This window comes from Embiotoca jacksoni, unplaced genomic scaffold, assembly GCF_022577435.1.
Source record: "Embiotoca jacksoni isolate LCO1_2020_lvr unplaced genomic scaffold, fEmbJac1.0.p SCAF_5, whole genome shotgun sequence".
NCBI classification, from domain to species: Eukaryota; Metazoa; Chordata; class Actinopteri; family Embiotocidae; genus Embiotoca; species Embiotoca jacksoni.
This window is the reverse complement of record NW_027185403.1, coordinates 12,360,940-12,380,428: the sequence shown is the minus strand read 5'-3', so window position 1 is coordinate 12,380,428 and position 19,489 is coordinate 12,360,940. Positions and strand designations below refer to the sequence as shown.

The following is a 19,489-nucleotide window of genomic DNA, read 5'->3' as shown; positions in this document are numbered from 1 at the left end:
TTAATAGGTTGAACTACAACAAAGTGAACCTGATCTCTTGAGGCACAAAGTACACTCTAATGTAATTTCGATGTGTTGCATTGATTTTACGTTTTTTTTTTTTGTTGTTGTTTTTTTTTTTGCTATAATTGTCTTTATTTAGCCATACCAGTAAACAGCTGAACCACCGTTTGTCTAAAAATGGAGTGGATTTGCTAATCTGTTAATTAGATTACAGCTCCATTCTCAGTGCTTCATGTGTCTTCATGCATACTTATCAGTCACTTTAACGACACTTAAAAAGGATCCTTGCTGAATTTGTTTTTACTCCATGCATATGCTATTTTATGTGGTATGAATTGCTGGGGAAGCTGACTGAAAACTGCTGCCAAGGATGGCTGTCCACTCAGTCGTTTTGCTTACTTTTATCTGCTGGATAAGGTGAGTCTTCTGTCTGTACATAGACATCGGTTAAAGTACAGCGAGCCTGGGGGTTTAATGATTTTTTTTCTCCCTCTGCAGTCTAGGTAATGTATGGGGAAATGAAAAGATATTCTCTGACAACATCACTCAAACTTTGGATAGACTATTAGATGGTTATGACAACAGACTGCGACCTGGTTCTGGAGGTAATTACATTTTTAGTCTTATGTATTTAAGGGACATTGAGGAAATTGTGCCATACTATTTCTGTGCTATAGGCTACATTGTGCAGTTGTTAATTACTGTTTCAGGAGGTGTTACAGAGGTGAAAACAGACTTTTTTGTCACCAGCTTTGGACCTGTTTCAGATGTTGACATGGTGAGATACTACTTCTGTATGGAGATGTAAATGTTCTGACTGTGGGAGATAATAGTGCTTCAGTGACCAGCCTTATGGGTAATCTGCCATCACACCATTTAATGAGCTTTAATCTGTTTGACCAGCCCTATAACTCAATTATTGATGGCCTCTAAATCAATATGACAACATGTCAGATGGAGGGAATGGCTGAATGGATTGATTTATGATAATCTGGGATGAGTGGCATCCATCATTGCTTTGTCATCTCTCCTCACCTTTCACTGTGTGTTGAATTATCTCTCCAGTATTGCGCATGCTGATGAATGAGTGAGCAAAGATCTGAATTTAAAACTAGAGTTTAGGATTGTAGATTTGTAGAAAATGTGTTTTTGTATCCGCTAATATGTTACGTTCATGCATCAGGAGTACACCATGGACATGTTCTTCCGTCAGATGTGGGTTGATGAGCGGCTGAAATTCGAAGGCAACACTGAAATCCTGAAACTGAACAACCGTATGGTGGACAAGATATGGACACCAGACACTTTCTTCAGAAACTCCAAGAAGTCTATTTCACACAACATGACCACACCTAACAAGCTCTTCCGCATTATGCAGAATGGGACTGTCCTCTACACCATGAGGTGATCTTAGATAATACAGGTGTTGAACATGAAGTTCATTGAAATGAATAGCTGAAACTGATTTCTGTGTGTCCTCTTGCTGTTAGACTGACCATCAGTGCAGAGTGTCCAATGAGCCTGGTCAATTTCCCCATGGACGGCCACTCCTGTCCTCTCAGGTTTGGAAGCTGTGAGTATTGCATATATATTAACTTTGTTAATAGTGACATCTAATAATGTCCATATTTATGAATGGGACTCACCTTTAAGTTGTTTCCTGAATGCGTTTCCATTTTAGATGCATACACCTCCAGTGAAATCATGTTCACATGGGGGAAGGGGCCGATAGCTTCCGTCGAGTGTCCCAAAGAGTCGATGAGTCTTCTGCAGTACGATCTCGTGGCACAGACATTATCCAGTGAGATATTCAGATCAAACACAGGTAATTCTCACTGTTAACCATCACAATACTCCAATTTACAGTCATAGCAATGCTTTGAAGTTTAATTAAAAAATTCTCACGACTTGATACATTTTCAAGTAAAAAAGAGGTCAAATTAATATCTTCAAACTTTGGGCGAGTGTCCGTTACTCCCCCCCAGCAGGCCGATTTAAAAGCAAAGACCTCCTTGAGCAGACATCTCAGATGCTTAAGTGGTCCGGCCTAATGCGTACAGTGTGCCTTGAAAAACAACTACAGGGTTTAAAGTCCAGTAGATGCACTGACAGAGAGGAGGAAGGATGGAGTTGAGTGAATGTGTGTGTGTGTGTGTGTGTGTGTGTGTGTGTGTGTGTGTGTGTGTGTGTGTGTGTGTGCATTTTCTCCTTTCACCAGAAGAAAGAGAAGTGCTTCCCTGCTGTGAACCCAGCACATCCCTGAAATAGAGAGGAAGAGGAGGAGGCAGGCTCCAAAACGTAGAAATGATACACATTTAATAAACACAGAGTGAGCGGGAGAACATCTGTACGTGCGTGTGCATAATGCAATGTGTTTTTGGTCTGTGAATGTCTGCATGCATGTGTTTTGACAGAGCAGGGCAGTGTTACGCAGAGTGGCACTGCATGCTCTCCTCCAGCCCCCACCTCACTCACTGCTTCGTCCTCTTCTTGATTTTATCCCAATTTCATGTTCTCTGTGCTCCTTCCCTCCTCCTCTTCGCCCTGCTCTCTTCCCTCCTCTCTCCTTTCTTCATGGCTCTCACATGCTGCCGTACAACTCGGCAAGCTATTCCAATCCTAACAGCATCAGTATATCTGTATGTTTCTCTCATCAGCTATTGTTCTTCAAGGGCAGGCAAGGGCATCCGTCCTGTGTTACCCTGCTCTGTCCCTCAGGGTTGCTCTCTTTACACATGCTGTTTATCTTGCAGGTCACTACTCTGTGCAGGTGGTCCACTTCCACCTCCAGAGGAAGCTTGGCTACTACCTCATACAGACCTACATCCCTCTTATAATGGTGGTCGTACTGTCACAAGTCTCTTTTTGGATCAACAAAGAGTCTGTTCCTGCGCGCACAGTTGCTGGTATGCCCCTCTTCCCAGCAATGTTAGGCAATTTATGTGTAATCAGTTTGACATTATGGTCCCCATCTGCATGTGTGGTTCATAAATACCTGCCTCTCCTTCAGGCATCACCACAGTGCTGACCATGACCACCTTGAGCATCAGCGCCCGGCAGTCTCTGCCCAAAGTAGCTTATGCCACCGCCATGGATTGGTTCATTTCTGTGTGTTTTGCCTTTGTGGCGTCGGCTCTCATTGAATTTGCAGCGGTAAACTACCTCGCCACCTTGCAGGCCTACCAGCTGAAGAAGCAGAAAATCAAACAAGACAAGCTTCAGATGTTGGCCGCCAGCGACGATGAAGACTCAGTTTCGGTGAGCAGTCTGCACACACAAAAATCAACATTTTTATTGGATAACATTCTCATTTCACAGAAAAAGAGAAAAAAAAAAGTAAAAATAGGGATACAGGCCTGCATTATTTTTTTTAAAGGGGAACCCCACTGATTTTCACACATGAAAGTGTGTTTACAGGTCTGTAAAGGCCTTTGCAATACCAGAGGATCTGATCTGATAAATGGATTCAAATGATGAGTCAGTGTCACTGGGGAGAGAGGGGCTGAAAATAGAAAGAAAAGAAAAAAAAAAAACGTGTTAGAAGAAAAGAGTTTACCGGAGCTCTGTAGCCCACTCCTCATCTCTGCTGAAGGCTAAAGAAGCTACATTAGCTACTACTGGCATAACACATCCAAACCTCTGATGACGATGCTGGCATTGTAGGCGAAATATTCACCAGGTTGTGACTAGTGAGAAGAATGTATGGAAAAAGCCAGGTGCATTGATTTTGATCCCGTTTTCAAACTCTTCATCACTAGCCTGACAATGTTACGAGAGCAATGCTAAATATTCTCTCTAAAAATGCATATAATAATATACTGAACCGTCCAATTTGTGCTAAACTTTGCCACACAGCCCTGAAAATGTAAAGCTGCAGCTGACAGCCACTTAGCCAATTAGCTTAGCACAGCCAAGCTCGCTTCCTCCTACTTCCACTTTGTATGCTCAGCTGAGCTAATCATATTTTGTTGGCTCTATCGTAATGAAAAAGAGTATGCATTCTTTTGGAATATCGAACATAATATTGAGTAGATAAACAAATACACAGAAATAAATATGTCTATGAAATGAATGGGAGCCAATATAGTTGAAATAAATAAATTGTTTTTTTCCCCCTTCATTTTAAAAAGTAAGGTTTGAAAAAAATAAATCGCTTAGCCTTTTTCATAGGACTTTTATTACTAATACCACAATTATTTCCGAGTTCTTTTTTATTTCCCTCTCTTGCTGCAATAACCAGAATTGAATTGTTATTCATTATGTGCACACTTGGAGTCGCTGCACTCATTATGAGCTCAGGTATACAGGAAGGTCACTGACGTTGTCAGGTGTTTGGACCTGGAAAGAGAAAAGATGTTCGACCGCTGTGGCGCCAAAGTTTGTTTGTCTTGCTGTAATTTGCGTGTTGAATTATCATCAAACTGGACATTGGAAAAACAATTAAAAAAAATGTGGACTTAGCGCCCACAATATTAGTCAACAATACTGAACCGGTCGGGACTTTGTTTGAAAGCTTTGAAAATGTCGGCATGTTTGGGACTTAATGGAGGAGAGAGAATGAAGACAGCTACGATGCTAATGCTGAAGCTGGTTGTATGAGGTATCCGTTGGGCTCTACTGCTTCATGTCCATTTAAATTGTGAGCATTATTGGACATTAGTTCAATGCATTGATTGTTGAAGTACAATAGACTTTTCATTGAATGTTCTGTTTGTTTATTAATTATCGTGGAGATGCGCGACGCGGTAAAGGAAACTGCTTCTAAATCAAGTTGTCTGCGGTGTTGAATTCAAAAACAGGTTGTCAAGTTCGTTGATAAAACGCTTGCAATAAATTTGACAGTTTGCAAAATGGTAGAAAAGTTTGACTCTGGAGCCACATTTCTAGAAAAACTGTTGAACAGTGTGAAGGGGTTCAAGCTCAGCCCTCAGATAACACAAAACATGGAGTAATCATAGGTAGAATGCAATTTATTGTGCTCGTCTCCCAGAAGTGCAGATTGGTGGCAAAAATATATTTACAAGTGGAAAAAACAGTACCAACAAACAACACTTTTTTTTTTTGTAAAAAACAAATAAAAACAAATTCCAAACCAAAAGGTTTACAAAAATCAACTGTGTCTCAATCAAAGTAGCTGTTACCTGCTCTGTAACTTGGCCCACAGTGCCCTTTAAATGTAGTAAGCCCCTCCCATCAAGCTAATTGATCATAATAAAACATACAATAAATTAAATATCTAAACCCAGAGGTTTAGATGTCTGCTTACTTAAAAAAAAAAACAGAAAAAAAAAAATGTTTTTCCTTCATTGAGCCCAATAAATAGTTCACAGATAAAGCTAAACAGATAAATTAACGGGGGCCGTCACATACTGATGACGTCACATAAGTGAGCATCGCTACAGGCGTATTAAACACCTGATACCTCTGTTTGAATGGGAAGCCCCGGGAAGATGCTGAAAGGAGAGTCGACCTCCAGTAAATGACCAGCGGTGTAAAGTTATGCTGGAACTATCAAGTGTGCACCCATGATCATTTACTGGCAGAACAAATAACTGTGAAGTTTCCTGGGTCCCGATGTAGTAACCTGTATGGAACGGGAATGAACCGTGGGCGTGTGCGTGCGTGCGTGCGTCTATGCGTGTCCTGACGCTACATCACAAACAGCAACTCCTTTACGGTCCTGAACTCACCGGTGCACTGCTTAAAGTTCACTAACTTTAGACAGAAACCTGTGGATTTCATGGGTGACATTCAAGCCATGTTACATGAGGTGAAAGTTGCTACAGAAGGCAGAAGTTTTCACTCTGGTTGCCATATGGAGATGTCAATGAAGACCTTGTGAAATACAGAATGACTGTACATCTGATTGGTGCTGTTTTATCTCCCGGATCTGCAATCAATGCCCTGAGGAAGAATAGCAGGTGCCTTGAATGTCCTGCAATCCTCTGAAAGCCTAAAACTGTGGTGGAAGTCTCTATGGACTCTATTGACCATGAGGTCAAAAAGGAGGAAACAGCAAATACCATCAGTGAATTTGATATACCTAATCCAACTGACCACCTCATTTTGATTGATTGCCTGAGAAAGCAGTTGGAAGCTGCTGTGGCTCGCCAGCTGAAGGAAACCAGTCAGGACAGCTTGATGCAGATTGGAGAACAAAGGGTCACAGTGATTTCCTAGGTGATCTATCGGGAGCAGAGGTTGCCATGAATTTCCATTGCCAGCAAGAAAAATGAAGTGAGGAAATTTTGTTCTTTCAGAACAGACATAAAGAATTCCACATACAGGCAGGATCCTGAAAGTTGATCTGGAGACCGTTTCATGCCTCATTGCCATGCAGTGTTTCAACAGTAGTAGAAGACAAGATGCACATCCAAAGTCAGACAATGGTACCAACTTCACTGGGGCAGAAAGAGAACTGAAGAAAATTGCTTTTTTGAATCGCAATACGATTGAAGAAGTCCTGTCGCAGGCTGGAATTCATTGGAGTTTTAATCCACCTGCTGGTTCACTTTGTGGTGCTGTGTGGGAACAGATGATTATACTCGTGAGAAAGGTTGGATGATGATGGACTTCATACAAGTTCTGTGAAGAAGGGGCCATTTTGAATCATTGGCAAAAATATTGCATGATCCTTATGGCCTGGATCCTCTCATGCCCAACCATTTTCTTCTCTTGAAGAGAAAACCAGCTTTGCCACCTGGGGTGTTCGAGGGTCATGACCAGTATGAGAGAAAGCTATGGAGACGAGTACAATCCCTCTCAGATGTTTTTCTGTAAGAGATGGTTATGGGAGTACCTCCCTTTGCTCCAAGAAAGGCAAAAGAGGAACCAGAAGAAAAGTTTGGTTGCTGGAGATGGTTACTGGCCAGTTGGCAAGTTTCTGGAGGTTTTTCTATACCAACAGGTTCTTGTGTGTTCTTTGAGACTACAGACTAAATCCAACATCACTGAAAGGCCACTCCTGGGTTAGAACTCTTAGTTGCTTGAATAGATTACAGTTACATTTCTATCGTAATGAATGGGGTGTGATTGTCTCAGTGGCTTTGCTTTGACCAGTGAAGGCTCCATCTGCTCCCACCACACCTCGCCGGACTGTGTGGAGCTCAGAGAGGCTCAGACTATGGCTTCCTTGGGGTTACAGATGTTTCTGCAAGTGTAGCGAAGAGTTTGGAGCTCCCGTCATTGTTTGAGCCTCCTTAGACAATTTGGTGGGTAAATGTGTGTTTTAAAAAAACTTATTTTGGGGCAGAGTTCACTCTCATTCCTGCAAGGTACAAAAATTTGTCACTGACTGATCGACTGTGGATAGATGCTTGGTCGTACCAATGTCAACCCTAATCTGTTCTGAATAATCATGTAAAATTGTGTTTGGTTTGTTTATTTTCCAGCTACAGAGAAAAGGATTAAATTGTGGCATTAGAAAAAACAAGTCCCCTGTTGCAAATAAATGTAGTCCTTTAAAAACTGTCCTTTTCAAAAGTATAAACCTATTAATTTAGTGTCCTATCTGCCTTTATTTCTGTCAATGTATTATTATTAATATTCTCTCATTTATTTATTTGAGAATTTATTTTGTATCCATGTCTATTTATTTCACAGGCATATGTATTTCTTTATGTATTTGGTATTGAAAAGTCTTCCATATAGCTCGTCTAACCCTGGGCAAAAAGTTAATAAGTGTATTTATGAAAACGTTTCAAAATTCATCAAAAATAGGACAAAATAATGTAAAAAAAAAAACCCAAAACAATCTCTGTACAATCAACATGTTTTTGTACTTAAATCTGACTGTCCACATTGAGTTACAAAAATTGAAAAACAACACTGCACTAAGTTCCTGGTTATGAACATTGATATACCATATGCATCTCTCCTGCCAGATTTACTACGTGTTGATAGGATAGGTGTTTTCCTAAACTTGGTATGAAAGGAACCTGCTCAGCAACACCATCGTTTCAACATTTAAATGCATTTACATAGCTAATAATAGTGAATGGAGGTACAGAGTCCTTTGAGTGTTGCAGAGTTTGATGCAGTGATGTTAGTGATGAACAGAAAGTCAGTAGCTTCAGACTGATGTAGAGAAAAGAAAAATCATGCCATAGATACAGTAGACCTTTTTCTATGCATTTGCAAGTAGTCAGCCTGCCTCTTTCATTTTTCCATTCAGGGCACACTATACATTACATAGTAATATGTGCTGTTGTAGTGCTCTCATCCCCAGCTTTATGCTTTATGCTTATACAGTAAGCCACCACAGCGTCCTCCTGGGATCTGTCTCACGTGTAGAGCTCATAGTTAGATTCTTTAAAAATAGCTTCAGTGTGAGAATGGAGAACAACTCCAGCACTCTCCCTGTATAATCTCCTAACCACCCTATAGGCATCCAGCAAACTACCTGCTGCGCTCTGTAGAGATATTGGCATACCATTGAGAGAAAGCTCCTGTGGGAACAGACATTACTTGTAGCCTTGAATACATAATGCAAGCATGTTGCAGGGTAGACATCCCCTGTTTTTTTGTGTGTTTTTTTTAAACATTTCTCCTACCTTTATTTTAGCACAAATGATCACCACTAAACCCCATACTAACACAACCACGCCCCTTTCCTCCAAATGATCCCTAACCACCTCCCACCAGATGGATGGCGGCACTCGGGAAAGCCTGAAGAGGAGAAACCACTCAGTGTGTCGCAGCGAACTAGTAGATACTCCCCCTCTACCGATTTTCCTTCAGCAGGGCTCAGCTTTTCCTCCAGTCCCACAACTGGCTGGCACCAGCCCCATTGACAAGTATGCCCGCATCCTCTTCCCCCTGGCCTTCGCCCTCTTCAACCTAATCTACTGGTACACCTACCTGGCCAAAGACACCATGGAGAGGGCCAGGTAAACATCCCACTCTTAAATACATTGGTATATCTAGGTTAAATGCACCATTGAGAAGTCCAGATATTTAAAGGATAAATGGTGATATTCTCTCTGTTTTATTTTATATTGTCAATAATACTCATGAAATGAACAAAGCCAATTATGAAATGAACCCTCTGTGTGTAGCCAAATCCTAATATATATCTTATTCCTCTGTGCCATAGAGCTGCATTATTTATTATTTGAGTCACATATTGGTACATAAATCAAAGACTACAATGTCCAGCTGAACATCAGACAGGATGTTCCTGAAAGTCAGAAAGTATACAGACATGGGACTGCTGGTTTTAGTCTGACATGAAATTTGTAGACGGTAACAAAAATGTAGACTTATCAACAGCCTCATCTTTATATTCTTACACTTTAGGTACTGGAGATTACAACAAGTTAGTCTCAACTGTTTTGTCATTGCAACCCTTTATTACAAAGCAGTGTCCATCTACTACTCCACATAACAGGTTGAATACATTGACCTGTTATACCCAAGTGATTTTCTTTCCTTCAAAGTTTGTTTCACTTGAATAGTATTTTGAAGTCTGACAAGGTGATATTATCCAGATACATTTTTTTTTTTAATTTAAAAAAAGCTACTGAAAAAAACACTCTAGCTTACTTCTTTGTGTTTACACCATAGTTTAAACAGTTAAATCTTTGACCTTCTGCGTTACATGTGACAAAGCAACAGATTGAGAAAACCCCTCTTTCGATAAATAGTAAAAAGGCCTGAGACAGACTTGGAGGGTTTCCACCATTTTCCAAATAAGGTAAAAAGGAGGGGGAAAAAAAACTCAACCGTGGACAAAGGTTGTATGCCAAAATCCTGTTTCACTCGCTCTTATGATAGCTTCAATGGAGCAATAACTACCCACCGTTTTTGTCAAAGACTTTTATCTAGGCAGTAAAGACATCAATAATTTCTAATGCTGAAACAGCCCCGGGAGTTGTAGGCGAAAAAAAAAAGAAAAAAAAAAAAGAGGAGAATGATGTTAAGTGGCGTTGTTGCTGCATTGATGCCAGCACTGTGGCTTTTATCATCATCACTGCTGTACAATACAAAAAGGGGCTGGGCGCTCAGTTAATTTGAGAAGGAAAGTATGCATGGAGCTCCCTTCTCTTTTTATATAAGGTTTACCTGGAGGCTGGCAGAACCCGGCCGTTTTAATGACAACATCGTCTCTCCATGGGGAGAAAGAGTCACAGGCGACACAAACCAGAGCTCACTTTGTACATTAACCACATGAAAAAGCGACTATTCACTTTCCCGCTTATAAGTGAGCCACTTATAGAACACAAAGCTCCATGTCCAAGAAGGAAATAGAAAGATGCAGTGCAAAAAGACAGGGAGAGGGGAGAGAGAGGGAGAGAGAGAGAGATGTGTTATGTAACATTGGGGAGTGCAAATATGCTCATCATGTTTCTCATGTTCCTGTCAGAGAATTTTTATGGTTGTTTTGTTTATAACGTTCTGCAGACTAATGAGAGAGACAAAATGGAGAGCATGAGAGGAGCTGCATCACATCTTTTCCCTTTACATTTTCGCCGTGTCTCTCGCTCGCTACTTTTTAAGAAGGCACCGAGAGGACGGGGAGCACAGCACCAGTTTTGGCTGTGCAGTTTACTGCAAAGAAAGCATCTCTGAATGTGGAAACAGAGAGGTTTCTGTATGCCCCACTCACATTATTCGCTCTGCTGTATTCTGGTCTTGCAGGGATGAGAATCTTAACATCTGAGAGGACCTGGAAAAGGGCACGTGCAGCCGGAGAGACCTTCAGCATCCAGCCAGCCTCACCTTACCCTCCTCTGCCCCTCTCTCTGTGAACAAGCTCTCAGCATTCACTCTGCTCTCATCTGACAGAGGAAATGAATCAGAAACTCATTTATTCTCCTGCTGCACATCTATTCATTTCACAGGCTGTGACCGCTGCCCACTTGTGTTCTGATCAGTAACTGAAGAGCTGCCCTTCACGGGCCTCAATCACTTTAAACCCCACCACGTACACACAACAAGTTCTCAGGCCGTGGACCGAGACAGACGCCACACACATACAGTATGCATGATGTTCAGACACACACTTAGACACACGCGCACAAACCAAGAAACACATCAAAAAGATGTGGATGATATAATCTGTGATGGCTGTAACTGGTGGTGATGCAAGAGTGAACCAATGCTTTCAGAAGCCTGCCCTCTACAGAAGCACAGCTCCCACTACAACAAGATCAAAGACAATTTAGAGGAGGCTCGCATCCTTCCTTGCAGCTTCAAAAAATTTACTCAAACCTGAGAAAATGAATTGTGGGATTGCGTTTTCCATCCCACCTTTCTGCTTTGGTGCTCCCTTTGCATTTTCAGATGTACTGCAGGTCCTCTGGAAACATTGCAGAGAAGAGTGGGATATAATACCCATGGGTGTTGATGGCATTCATTTTCCATTTTTATATGGATGGTCCATAATTGTTGCGAGAAGATGCTTGTATCTAAAGTGTGTACCTGTAAGGAATGGAATGCTTTTCTCTTTTATTTTTAGCCATTAATTGTGCCCAGTAAGATAAAAACAGAGGCAATAAACTTGCTCTTAACTTGATCTGACCATTTTTACCCGACAGTGTGTCCCGTTGTTTGACCTTGGCAGGATATAGACCAACTCATCTGCCACAGAATAAACAAAAATAATAAAACAAGCCTAAAATTAACAGTGTTGTTGTTTTTTTGTTTTTTTTTCCACTCCTGGCATAAATGCTTGTTTCTTCATTACGCACATCCACTTGTCCCTTTAATATTTTTCTCTGCAATGGAAACTGCTCATCCACCATCATCAGTCTCCACTCTTTGATCTTGGGCTGGCTGCACGCATGCGCCCCTCATTGGCTTCTCTGCACTGTCTGGAGTAAGTTGGATGTGCGCTCTCCTCACTCGCATCCAGAAACCACCTCAAAAGCTGTTGCGATGGGGAGGATCAGGAAAAACCACTTTGGGATTTTGACTTTTTCCTTACTGGTGACATTTGTCTGGGCTCAAAGGTAATCTCGTTTGTATTTTCATTTTGTATTTTTTTTTTTTTTTTGCTCTCGGTCTTTGCATGTCATGTAGCCTCTGTTAAAGCGTGCCTGACGTGTGTTATTAATAAGCTATTTTGCATTACACCACCTTTTTCTCCCCAGCGTCAAGGATCTCAAAGATCCGAGCAATATGCCTCTGGTAAAAGAAACAGTGGACAGGCTGATGAAAGGATACGACATTCGGTTGAGGCCAGATTTCGGAGGTAACGAGCAAATTCAAAACGGAATTTCATGTTTTCACGCCCTCCTGACGTGCGATACATGTTTAATGAATCGCAAAATCTGCTTTAATTTACATAATCATCCCTTCACAGTCAAATAGGCCTTTCCAATTAGGCTAAGAGAAATGATGTGCATATTTCATTTGATGAGGGGCTTTTAACGTGATCGATACCGCTCATCAATGTTTGATTACTCCACTAAATAAACGAAATTAACACCATTTAAGCTCATCTGTGTGTCAAACGTGAAGATTTCTGCTCAGGCTGGTGATGCACACAAGTCTCCTGTAGAGAGCAGAGAGCATCAGAGAGGAACCTGTGCTCGCGTCACGAATTTGTTAAATTTACATGATGAGAGAATAATTCACATCTCTTGTATTAATGCCTGCTTTTCTTCTCAGGTGCGCCGGTGGCGGTGGGAATGAATATAGACATAGCCAGCATAGATATGGTGTCTGAAGTAAATATGGTAGGTGAATCTTTATTATCATTACACCGCTTAATGTTGCCAATTGGTACATGGCACGGCTGCGATAGCCGTACCTCTGAAGTGGGCTACTTATCACGGGTCAGTGTGTGATTTTATGTGAGAGAGCAGCGTCGAGGCATCTTGTGAATACATTTAACTCGGAGAGAGAAAAAAAATGTGAATGCTTCCGTTCCCAAACACATCATCGCCATCCTCTTGTCAGTCTCCGCATTTGCAGCTCTGGTGTGTTGCTGCATTTGAATTCAAAACACACACTCACTGGCGCACTCGGACGCACAGTCCCGGCGGCGCGCACGGAGAGCTACTTGTGTGTATGTATGTGTGTGTGTGTGTGTGTGTGTGTGTGTGTGCGTGTGAGTGTGTGTGAGAGAGAGACTGCTTCACGTTGTCAAGCCTCGGTGGTGTAATTTTGTTGACAAGCACACACACCACTCCCCCAACCTTCCTCGCAACCTACCTACAAAATTGAATAAACCCCCCCCCCCCTCCTCCAAACAGTCATTTTCGTACTTTTTTAGGCTTTTAATTCGGCGACCAATCACATCATCACCGTCTACGTAAATAATCTTCCCCCTACTTGTCAGATGACGTAAGCAATTTTGTTATTAATAAATGTCTGGCCACACAGCATTGCAAAAAAAAAAAAAGAATCGAGCTTGATCTCTGGTGTACAAAAATGAACTTCACGCGCGACTTGGAGAGGACAGGGGGAAAAGTTCAGCCCATGCAAGAGCACCACCTATTGATCCGAATGACAGACAGGCAGGCAGGAAGGCAGGCAGACCACAACCCACATGAAACTGATGGCAGTCTTGGCCTCTTCAGTGTGTAGCTGTATGACATTAAATACATTCTGTTTCTAGAGCTAAATTAGTGATTTTCCTCCTGGGATCCTTGATGCATTCAGAAAAATATGAAGGGCTGTCTTTGCAGAGAATTCAGTGTGAGAAAAGATCATTTATACAGCAGCCTCTCTATGGAGCAACCTAATAGAAATGTTATATAAGAGCATGAAAAACAAGTTTGCCACTAGGAGTGGAAGGAGACGTGTTTTCTATTATTAACTGAGCCCTTTTTAAGTTGATGCCAAGTTAATTTTGCCTCTGATTTTGATTTGGCAGCTTTTCAAACCTGATGGTCATTTAAAATTGTGCTGAATGAGTTTTTAGCTGATGAATCCAGCAGCTTATGTGAGTTTGCTTTGGGTGGGGAACAGCACTGAATGGTCGGAGCTTCTCCTTTGATGGAAATGATTTATTTTGGTGGAGGATGCTGCCAGAACGGAAGTGCCTTGGGGGTCCGGGGAGATTTGAAATAGAAACCCCTCACCGGCTTTCGCCTCTCTCTCTCTCTCTCTCCCTCCCTCTCTTTTTCTGTCTTTCTTTCTCTCTCCCCTCTCCATCTTTCTCTCCCACCACTTTGACTGGATCCGTAGCTGTGACTCTGGGCTCAGCAGCCATGTAATCCACCTCTGCCTTGCTCCAAAGGGTTATCTTACTTAAGAACTAGGCATCTATGCGAGCATTCATCTGGAAAAAAACACTGCTTCATACATCCGTGTGTACATCCGTGTATGTCTGCAACAAAACACAAAACTGTGCACAAACAGTGAATGGCGGCTGACGTCATGCAACTCCCTGTGGGTATGAGAGAGCATTCATCTCACTCATTTCTCAGAAAAGCTCTCTCTGCCAGATCCGCACAGGCGTCCCTCTGACACGACAGACAAATTTAGACAAAAAGTAAAAAAAAAATACAACAAAAAAACCTTCCAAGTCCTTGTGGCCTTGTGTTCCACACGCTGTTGTTACCTTCTGAAAAATCTTCCCAACGACTTACATAACAGGTTGGAATCTCCTCCTCCTCCTTTCTTCATGTCCAGCTCTCTTTGGTGCAATAGAGGATAACAGCAGTTGACGAGATTGATCTCAGAGAAATCAATACTATCACCGTGATCACGAGGATGGAGTCGGTGACCTGTGCTTGGTGCAGGGCTGCTTTGATCTTCTTCATCAGGGTCAGCTGCTTTTAAGATTAAAGTGCTGAGGGGGAAAACAATACAGAGAGGAGAGGATGAAACTGGAGGAGGCAGTGATGAGGAGGGTGGGAGAGGTGAAGGTTACTGTGATCAGTTTCACCTCTAATGATATCTGCATACTGGTGGGAGCTGAAAAAAACCTTACTGCACACCTTTGAGTCACCGCTGAAGATCTGGAGTCTTCCTCTTTTTCTTTAAGGTTGGAAAAACATCTGCCACACTGTATTACGCCACCGCATATATGTTCTTCATAGTCCTTTTGCAGGTCTTTATTGAAATGATACAACATTCAAACTCAGGGAAATATCAAAATCCAAGTCTCCATTTTCTTGGACAGGACCGTCCCATCAAATGGAAATATTTTAGATGCCTTGTTTTGTCATTTTATGCACATTTACCCGAAATTCCACATGACTTATTGAAGAAAACTTAAGGATATCTGCGATAATTTAGTTAGTAATTTGAAACTTTGAACAATATTTGACCACAAAACACAAGATTTTAATAACTTTGATGCAGGCGGTGGGGTGTTAAAATAAGCCTTCACATACAGTAAATTTCATGACTGCAATCTTGTCTAAAAAATGACCGCAAAAGGGAAAACAGTTCCTAGAGTCTATGACGGCATTGTCTAACTAATTATTTTGACACCAAAACCAATAGTATTTGCTGTCATAGAAGTAGCTTCTTGGAAAATGAAAAGCTGCTCACAGAAAAAAAAATGTTCTTTAGTCAGAGCGAAGAGGCATTTTGGTTGAAATGCTGAATGGTTTTGATCTCATCAGTGCAAAACTGTAAATGTAACGTAAATTCTGGTCAAGAGGATTTTTTTCCATATGATAACACCGGCCGAATATATTCCAGCTATGAACACAGTGTATGAACCTGAGAAAATGGGGGAATTTGCTGTATCAAGTTGAAATAATATACATGGATTTGAAATCAGTGTTTGTGTGCAGGCCTACCATCACGGTGATGTGCAGGATTGGGTTGTAGACAGCTGCTCACTCCTCTAATTAAAGATAAAAATGCCTCTGGTGGAGAATGAACTCTGCATTTTGGTCGGGGCTGATTGAAGCCATGGCATTTTTGTTCCGCGCTGACATGAAGGGCATGATGGTTGTTGAAGTAGTGTTTGAGTGCGTAGTGGGATTTGTCGTTTTTGTTGCTTCTGTCTTTCTGTGTGACGCTCGTGTAACGAGGCCGTTTCACATGTGTACGGCGCCATTGTCGAGTCGATTTGTTGTGTATTCTTGTGTGATCCACAACATCGGTCCATTGAGGCTCAAAGGTCAGCCCTGTTGTCGGGCAATAAAAATGAGCAGGTCAGTCAACACCGTGGTCTCAGCCTCGCCTGCATGACATTACAAATGTGCTATTTTGAGAGGGAAGTGTCCTCCGAGTCCAAGGTGTGACCACACATCCTCGCTGGGTGGGCTGTGCTGACTCACTGGGGTTAGTTCAAAATATGGCACAGATATGATATCATGGCTGAGACCCCCACTCCGCTGTTTATCTCTGCCTGCCTGTCTGTTTGTCTGCCTGCCTGTCTGTCTGTCTGTCTGTCTGTCTGTCTGTCTGTTCAGTGCCGGCATCTCGCTCCATCACTCATCTCCCTCACTTAGCAGATGAAGTTTAATTTGCATAATGCTGTTTGTTTTTGCTGAAATCACAGATCTAGGAACCAAACCCTGGTTACGGTGCATTAAAAACTGTTCTGCACACAAGCCAGTGCAGCTGATTAAATACAAGTCGAGTCTGTTGTCTCGGCAATGCATCAGCGCTGCATAATAATGTCTTCAACATTCAATCCATATGTTGAGCAGAGCTACAATATGCACTGCGAGGCGGGAAGAAGGAAGGAGGCAAATGAGTATTTTCACTCCTCGTCTTTTCTCCTTCCCGCTCGTTAATTACATGTAAAATACCTGAGGTTGGTGGTTGTTAAGAGGCACTGCCTGTACTATAATACTGTTCTCTGAATGTTAATTAGCTGGCTGTGAATTAAAAGATTTAAACAAACCAGCTGTGGTGGCTTCTGGGATGGAGGAATTAGTGGGGCGTGAGCGTTCCCTTTATTAAGATCATTATCCCGACAAGCACTGGTTTCTTTACATGAGTAAGGGGATCTGGCCGTCAGATAACGGGAGCCGATGACGAGCGGGAGGCGAACGCATGCAAGCCTCAATGTTGCAGCACATCAGTGTGAGAGACGCAGCTTCTTGTGTCTGCGAATTAGCAACCATTTTGATCTTGTTTGTCCAAACTGATCCTGTTCCATTTTATTTTCAGCTTGTGGAAAATAAGCTTGTGTTATTTTTACTCAGTGTTGCCATGACAACGCAGCCTTTTTTTTGGTGGATCTCGGGAAGTCAAGGAAAAGCAAATAAGGCCTAATTTTCTAGGGACTTTTTCAAGGTTTTAACACTTCTGATGCAGGTGAAGGTTGTTCTGTCTTTGAAGACGCCAGATTTTGCTGATATTTTGCCTTTTTAACGATTGCTGTTGTTAAAAGAAATTTCCAAAATTTTTAATGATTAGGTCTGAAGTAGAGATGCAGCTGCCAGCTATTATTTTTTATTGTTGTTTGATTCTCTTTTAATTTACTGATGAACATTTACTTTCTAAAAATGTCAGAAAATAGTGAAAAATGCCCATCACCCCTACATTTTTTTAAATTTCATTCAACCAATGTAATAGGTCCTCAACATTTTACGATCTCTGTAAATATATAATCAAAGAGAAGCAGAAAATCCACACATTTAAGAAAGTGGATCCAGTAAATGTTGGGACTTTTTGCATAGTAAATGACTTAAACAATCTCTTCTTTATCAAAATTGAGCCTGAATAATATTGTCGTTCAACTATTTGATACATGGGAGCATTTTCACTGAGATCTCGATGAAATCATTAATTAAAACTACAAACGTGCACATTTTCATATTCAAATTTTTTTAACATTTAAACACAAGAAGGACATTTTTGTATCGTGTTAATCTGTTGCAGCTTTGATTCGGCCCACTCTGTTTGTTCTGCTGCGCTTTCTAAAAAGCTTAAGACAAGAATGCAGGTTGTCCAGAACAATGTCATTAGTTATGCTGAGTGGACACACAGAGTAACAGATTAATATGGCCAGCAGTATAATTACAGCACAAGAACAACACTTAATCCTGCAGCTTTCTTACATGCATGCTGGGTTCTCTGCCTAATGTTTGGTCCACAGACGCTGTGTTAAACCGAAGATAAAGCAGCATCAGAAACAACAACAGCTTTAAAAAAAAAAAAATTTATGAAACTAAAGAAAGGATTTTAATACATGTCATTTTTTAACGTTCTTGGTAAAACATGCAGAAAGTATGCATATCTACAACATTCGGCAGTCAGAGTCTTATTTCAAATTCTAATTGATTTTCTTTACACATTTGTTAATCAAATGGTGGCTTCCTGAAATACATTTCCTCTAATGCAGCTCATCAAAATTCATCACTGACATCTAGATAATAAAAGAAAATTCCTACTTTTACTTGACTGGCTTATGATTTGCTGTAATTATCAACACTTACCCTTGTAACAGTCCCGCTGTAAAGATAAAGTTACGCCAAGTTTAAATGGGTCTTCTGTCATTATGGCCAGTTTAGGAAACAAAAAAAAAGCTGCGTGTCTTGAAACAGGAAGTTAGCCAGCTCCATTAGAAGCCTTTAATGTGTTGATGACTCCCTTAATGATTCTGTCAGGCACTTTTGCTAGTGAAGCTAAGTAGCTGAAAAATGACCCATTGGAAAGAGAGTCATAAAGGCGTCCATGTTGTCACTTCCCTCGGGATGTGCATGGCTGGCAACTCATACAGAATGCACTAACTCCTCCCTTGACCCCTAATATTTAATTTGAAGGCCACACTTAACTGGAAAAACAGAGAGCAACAACAAATGAAGAAACTCAGCTCGACCAGTTGACTATAGACAGGGAGCAAACACAAGAGGCTAATGTCTGCGGACGAGCACATTACTACCCCAATGTTGAATTGTCCCCTCATAGCACAGTAGACTTTGTTGTTATCAGCAGATTCTGCTGGAGCGCTCAGCAGCAGGGCACAGCACATCAAAGTGTTAGCAATATGGTGTATGTCTGTCCAGTCCTGTAGAGTTGTAGAGAGATGAGCGGAAAGTGCACATACCGACGTGTCAGGGACCTGATGGTTTTTTTTTCTCAGCTGCTCTATCCGTAGTAGTAGTAGTAATAATAATAATAATAATAATAATAATAATAATAATAATAATAATAATAATAATAATGACAATATTAATAATACATTTTATTAAGATGAGAAAAAAACTGAAATTACTATATGCAGGAGGTCCAATAGTGAGTAATAAAAAAGTACATTTTTATATATAGATATTGATGTAAATATCACATCTGCAGATGTTTTGCCTGATTTTTCTCTCAGCTGTTTTAAAAAAATACACTTTGTTTCATTTACATTTGAAGATTTAAAAGATATTCTGCTTGCCCAAAGATTGTGTGTGTTACTGTGATGCATTCAGGGTCAATTAGATCAGAGAGGTTGACCTTTCTTAAAGACAAATGTTACAAAATGAAGAAATCCGATTGGGCTTTTGAATGGGAATTTGGGGATGCTGTGTAAAAACCACTATGAACACCAATTACAATTTATATTAATCGTGTTTAATCATGTTTTACAGCTGAGATACTGGCTGGATCATAACTAAATACACTTATACTTTGA

The 19,489-nt window shown here is 41.1% G+C and overlaps 2 protein-coding genes across 3 annotated transcripts in view; both read left to right on the top strand.

Annotated features, from left to right (window-relative positions):
- Window positions 1-373: 373 nt before the first annotated feature.
- On the top strand, window positions 374-11,585 carry gabra6a (gamma-aminobutyric acid type A receptor subunit alpha6a). The gene is made up of 10 exons (XM_069171588.1): window positions 374-420; window positions 502-608; window positions 714-781; window positions 1,187-1,407; window positions 1,494-1,576; window positions 1,685-1,828; window positions 2,757-2,909; window positions 3,014-3,261; window positions 8,647-8,891; window positions 10,642-11,585. The coding sequence occupies exons 1-10, from the start codon at window positions 374-376 to the stop codon at window positions 10,661-10,663; spliced, it is 1,338 nt and encodes a 445-aa protein (XP_069027689.1). The 3' UTR covers window positions 10,664-11,585.
- Window positions 11,586-11,794: 209 nt separating this feature from the next.
- The window catches only part of gabrb2a (gamma-aminobutyric acid type A receptor subunit beta2a), a 31,552-nt gene continuing 23,857 nt past the window's right edge, over window positions 11,795-19,489 (top strand). The window contains exons 1-3 of one of the 2 annotated variants that reach the window (XM_069171300.1): window positions 11,795-11,954; window positions 12,096-12,196; window positions 12,616-12,683. In XM_069171300.1, coding sequence (XP_069027401.1) covers window positions 11,881-11,954; window positions 12,096-12,196; window positions 12,616-12,683 — 243 coding nt within the window. In that variant the 5' untranslated portion in view covers window positions 11,795-11,880. The remainder of the gene's footprint in view (window positions 11,955-12,095; window positions 12,197-12,615; window positions 12,684-19,489) is intronic. The other variant, XM_069171299.1, reaches the window with a different exon arrangement.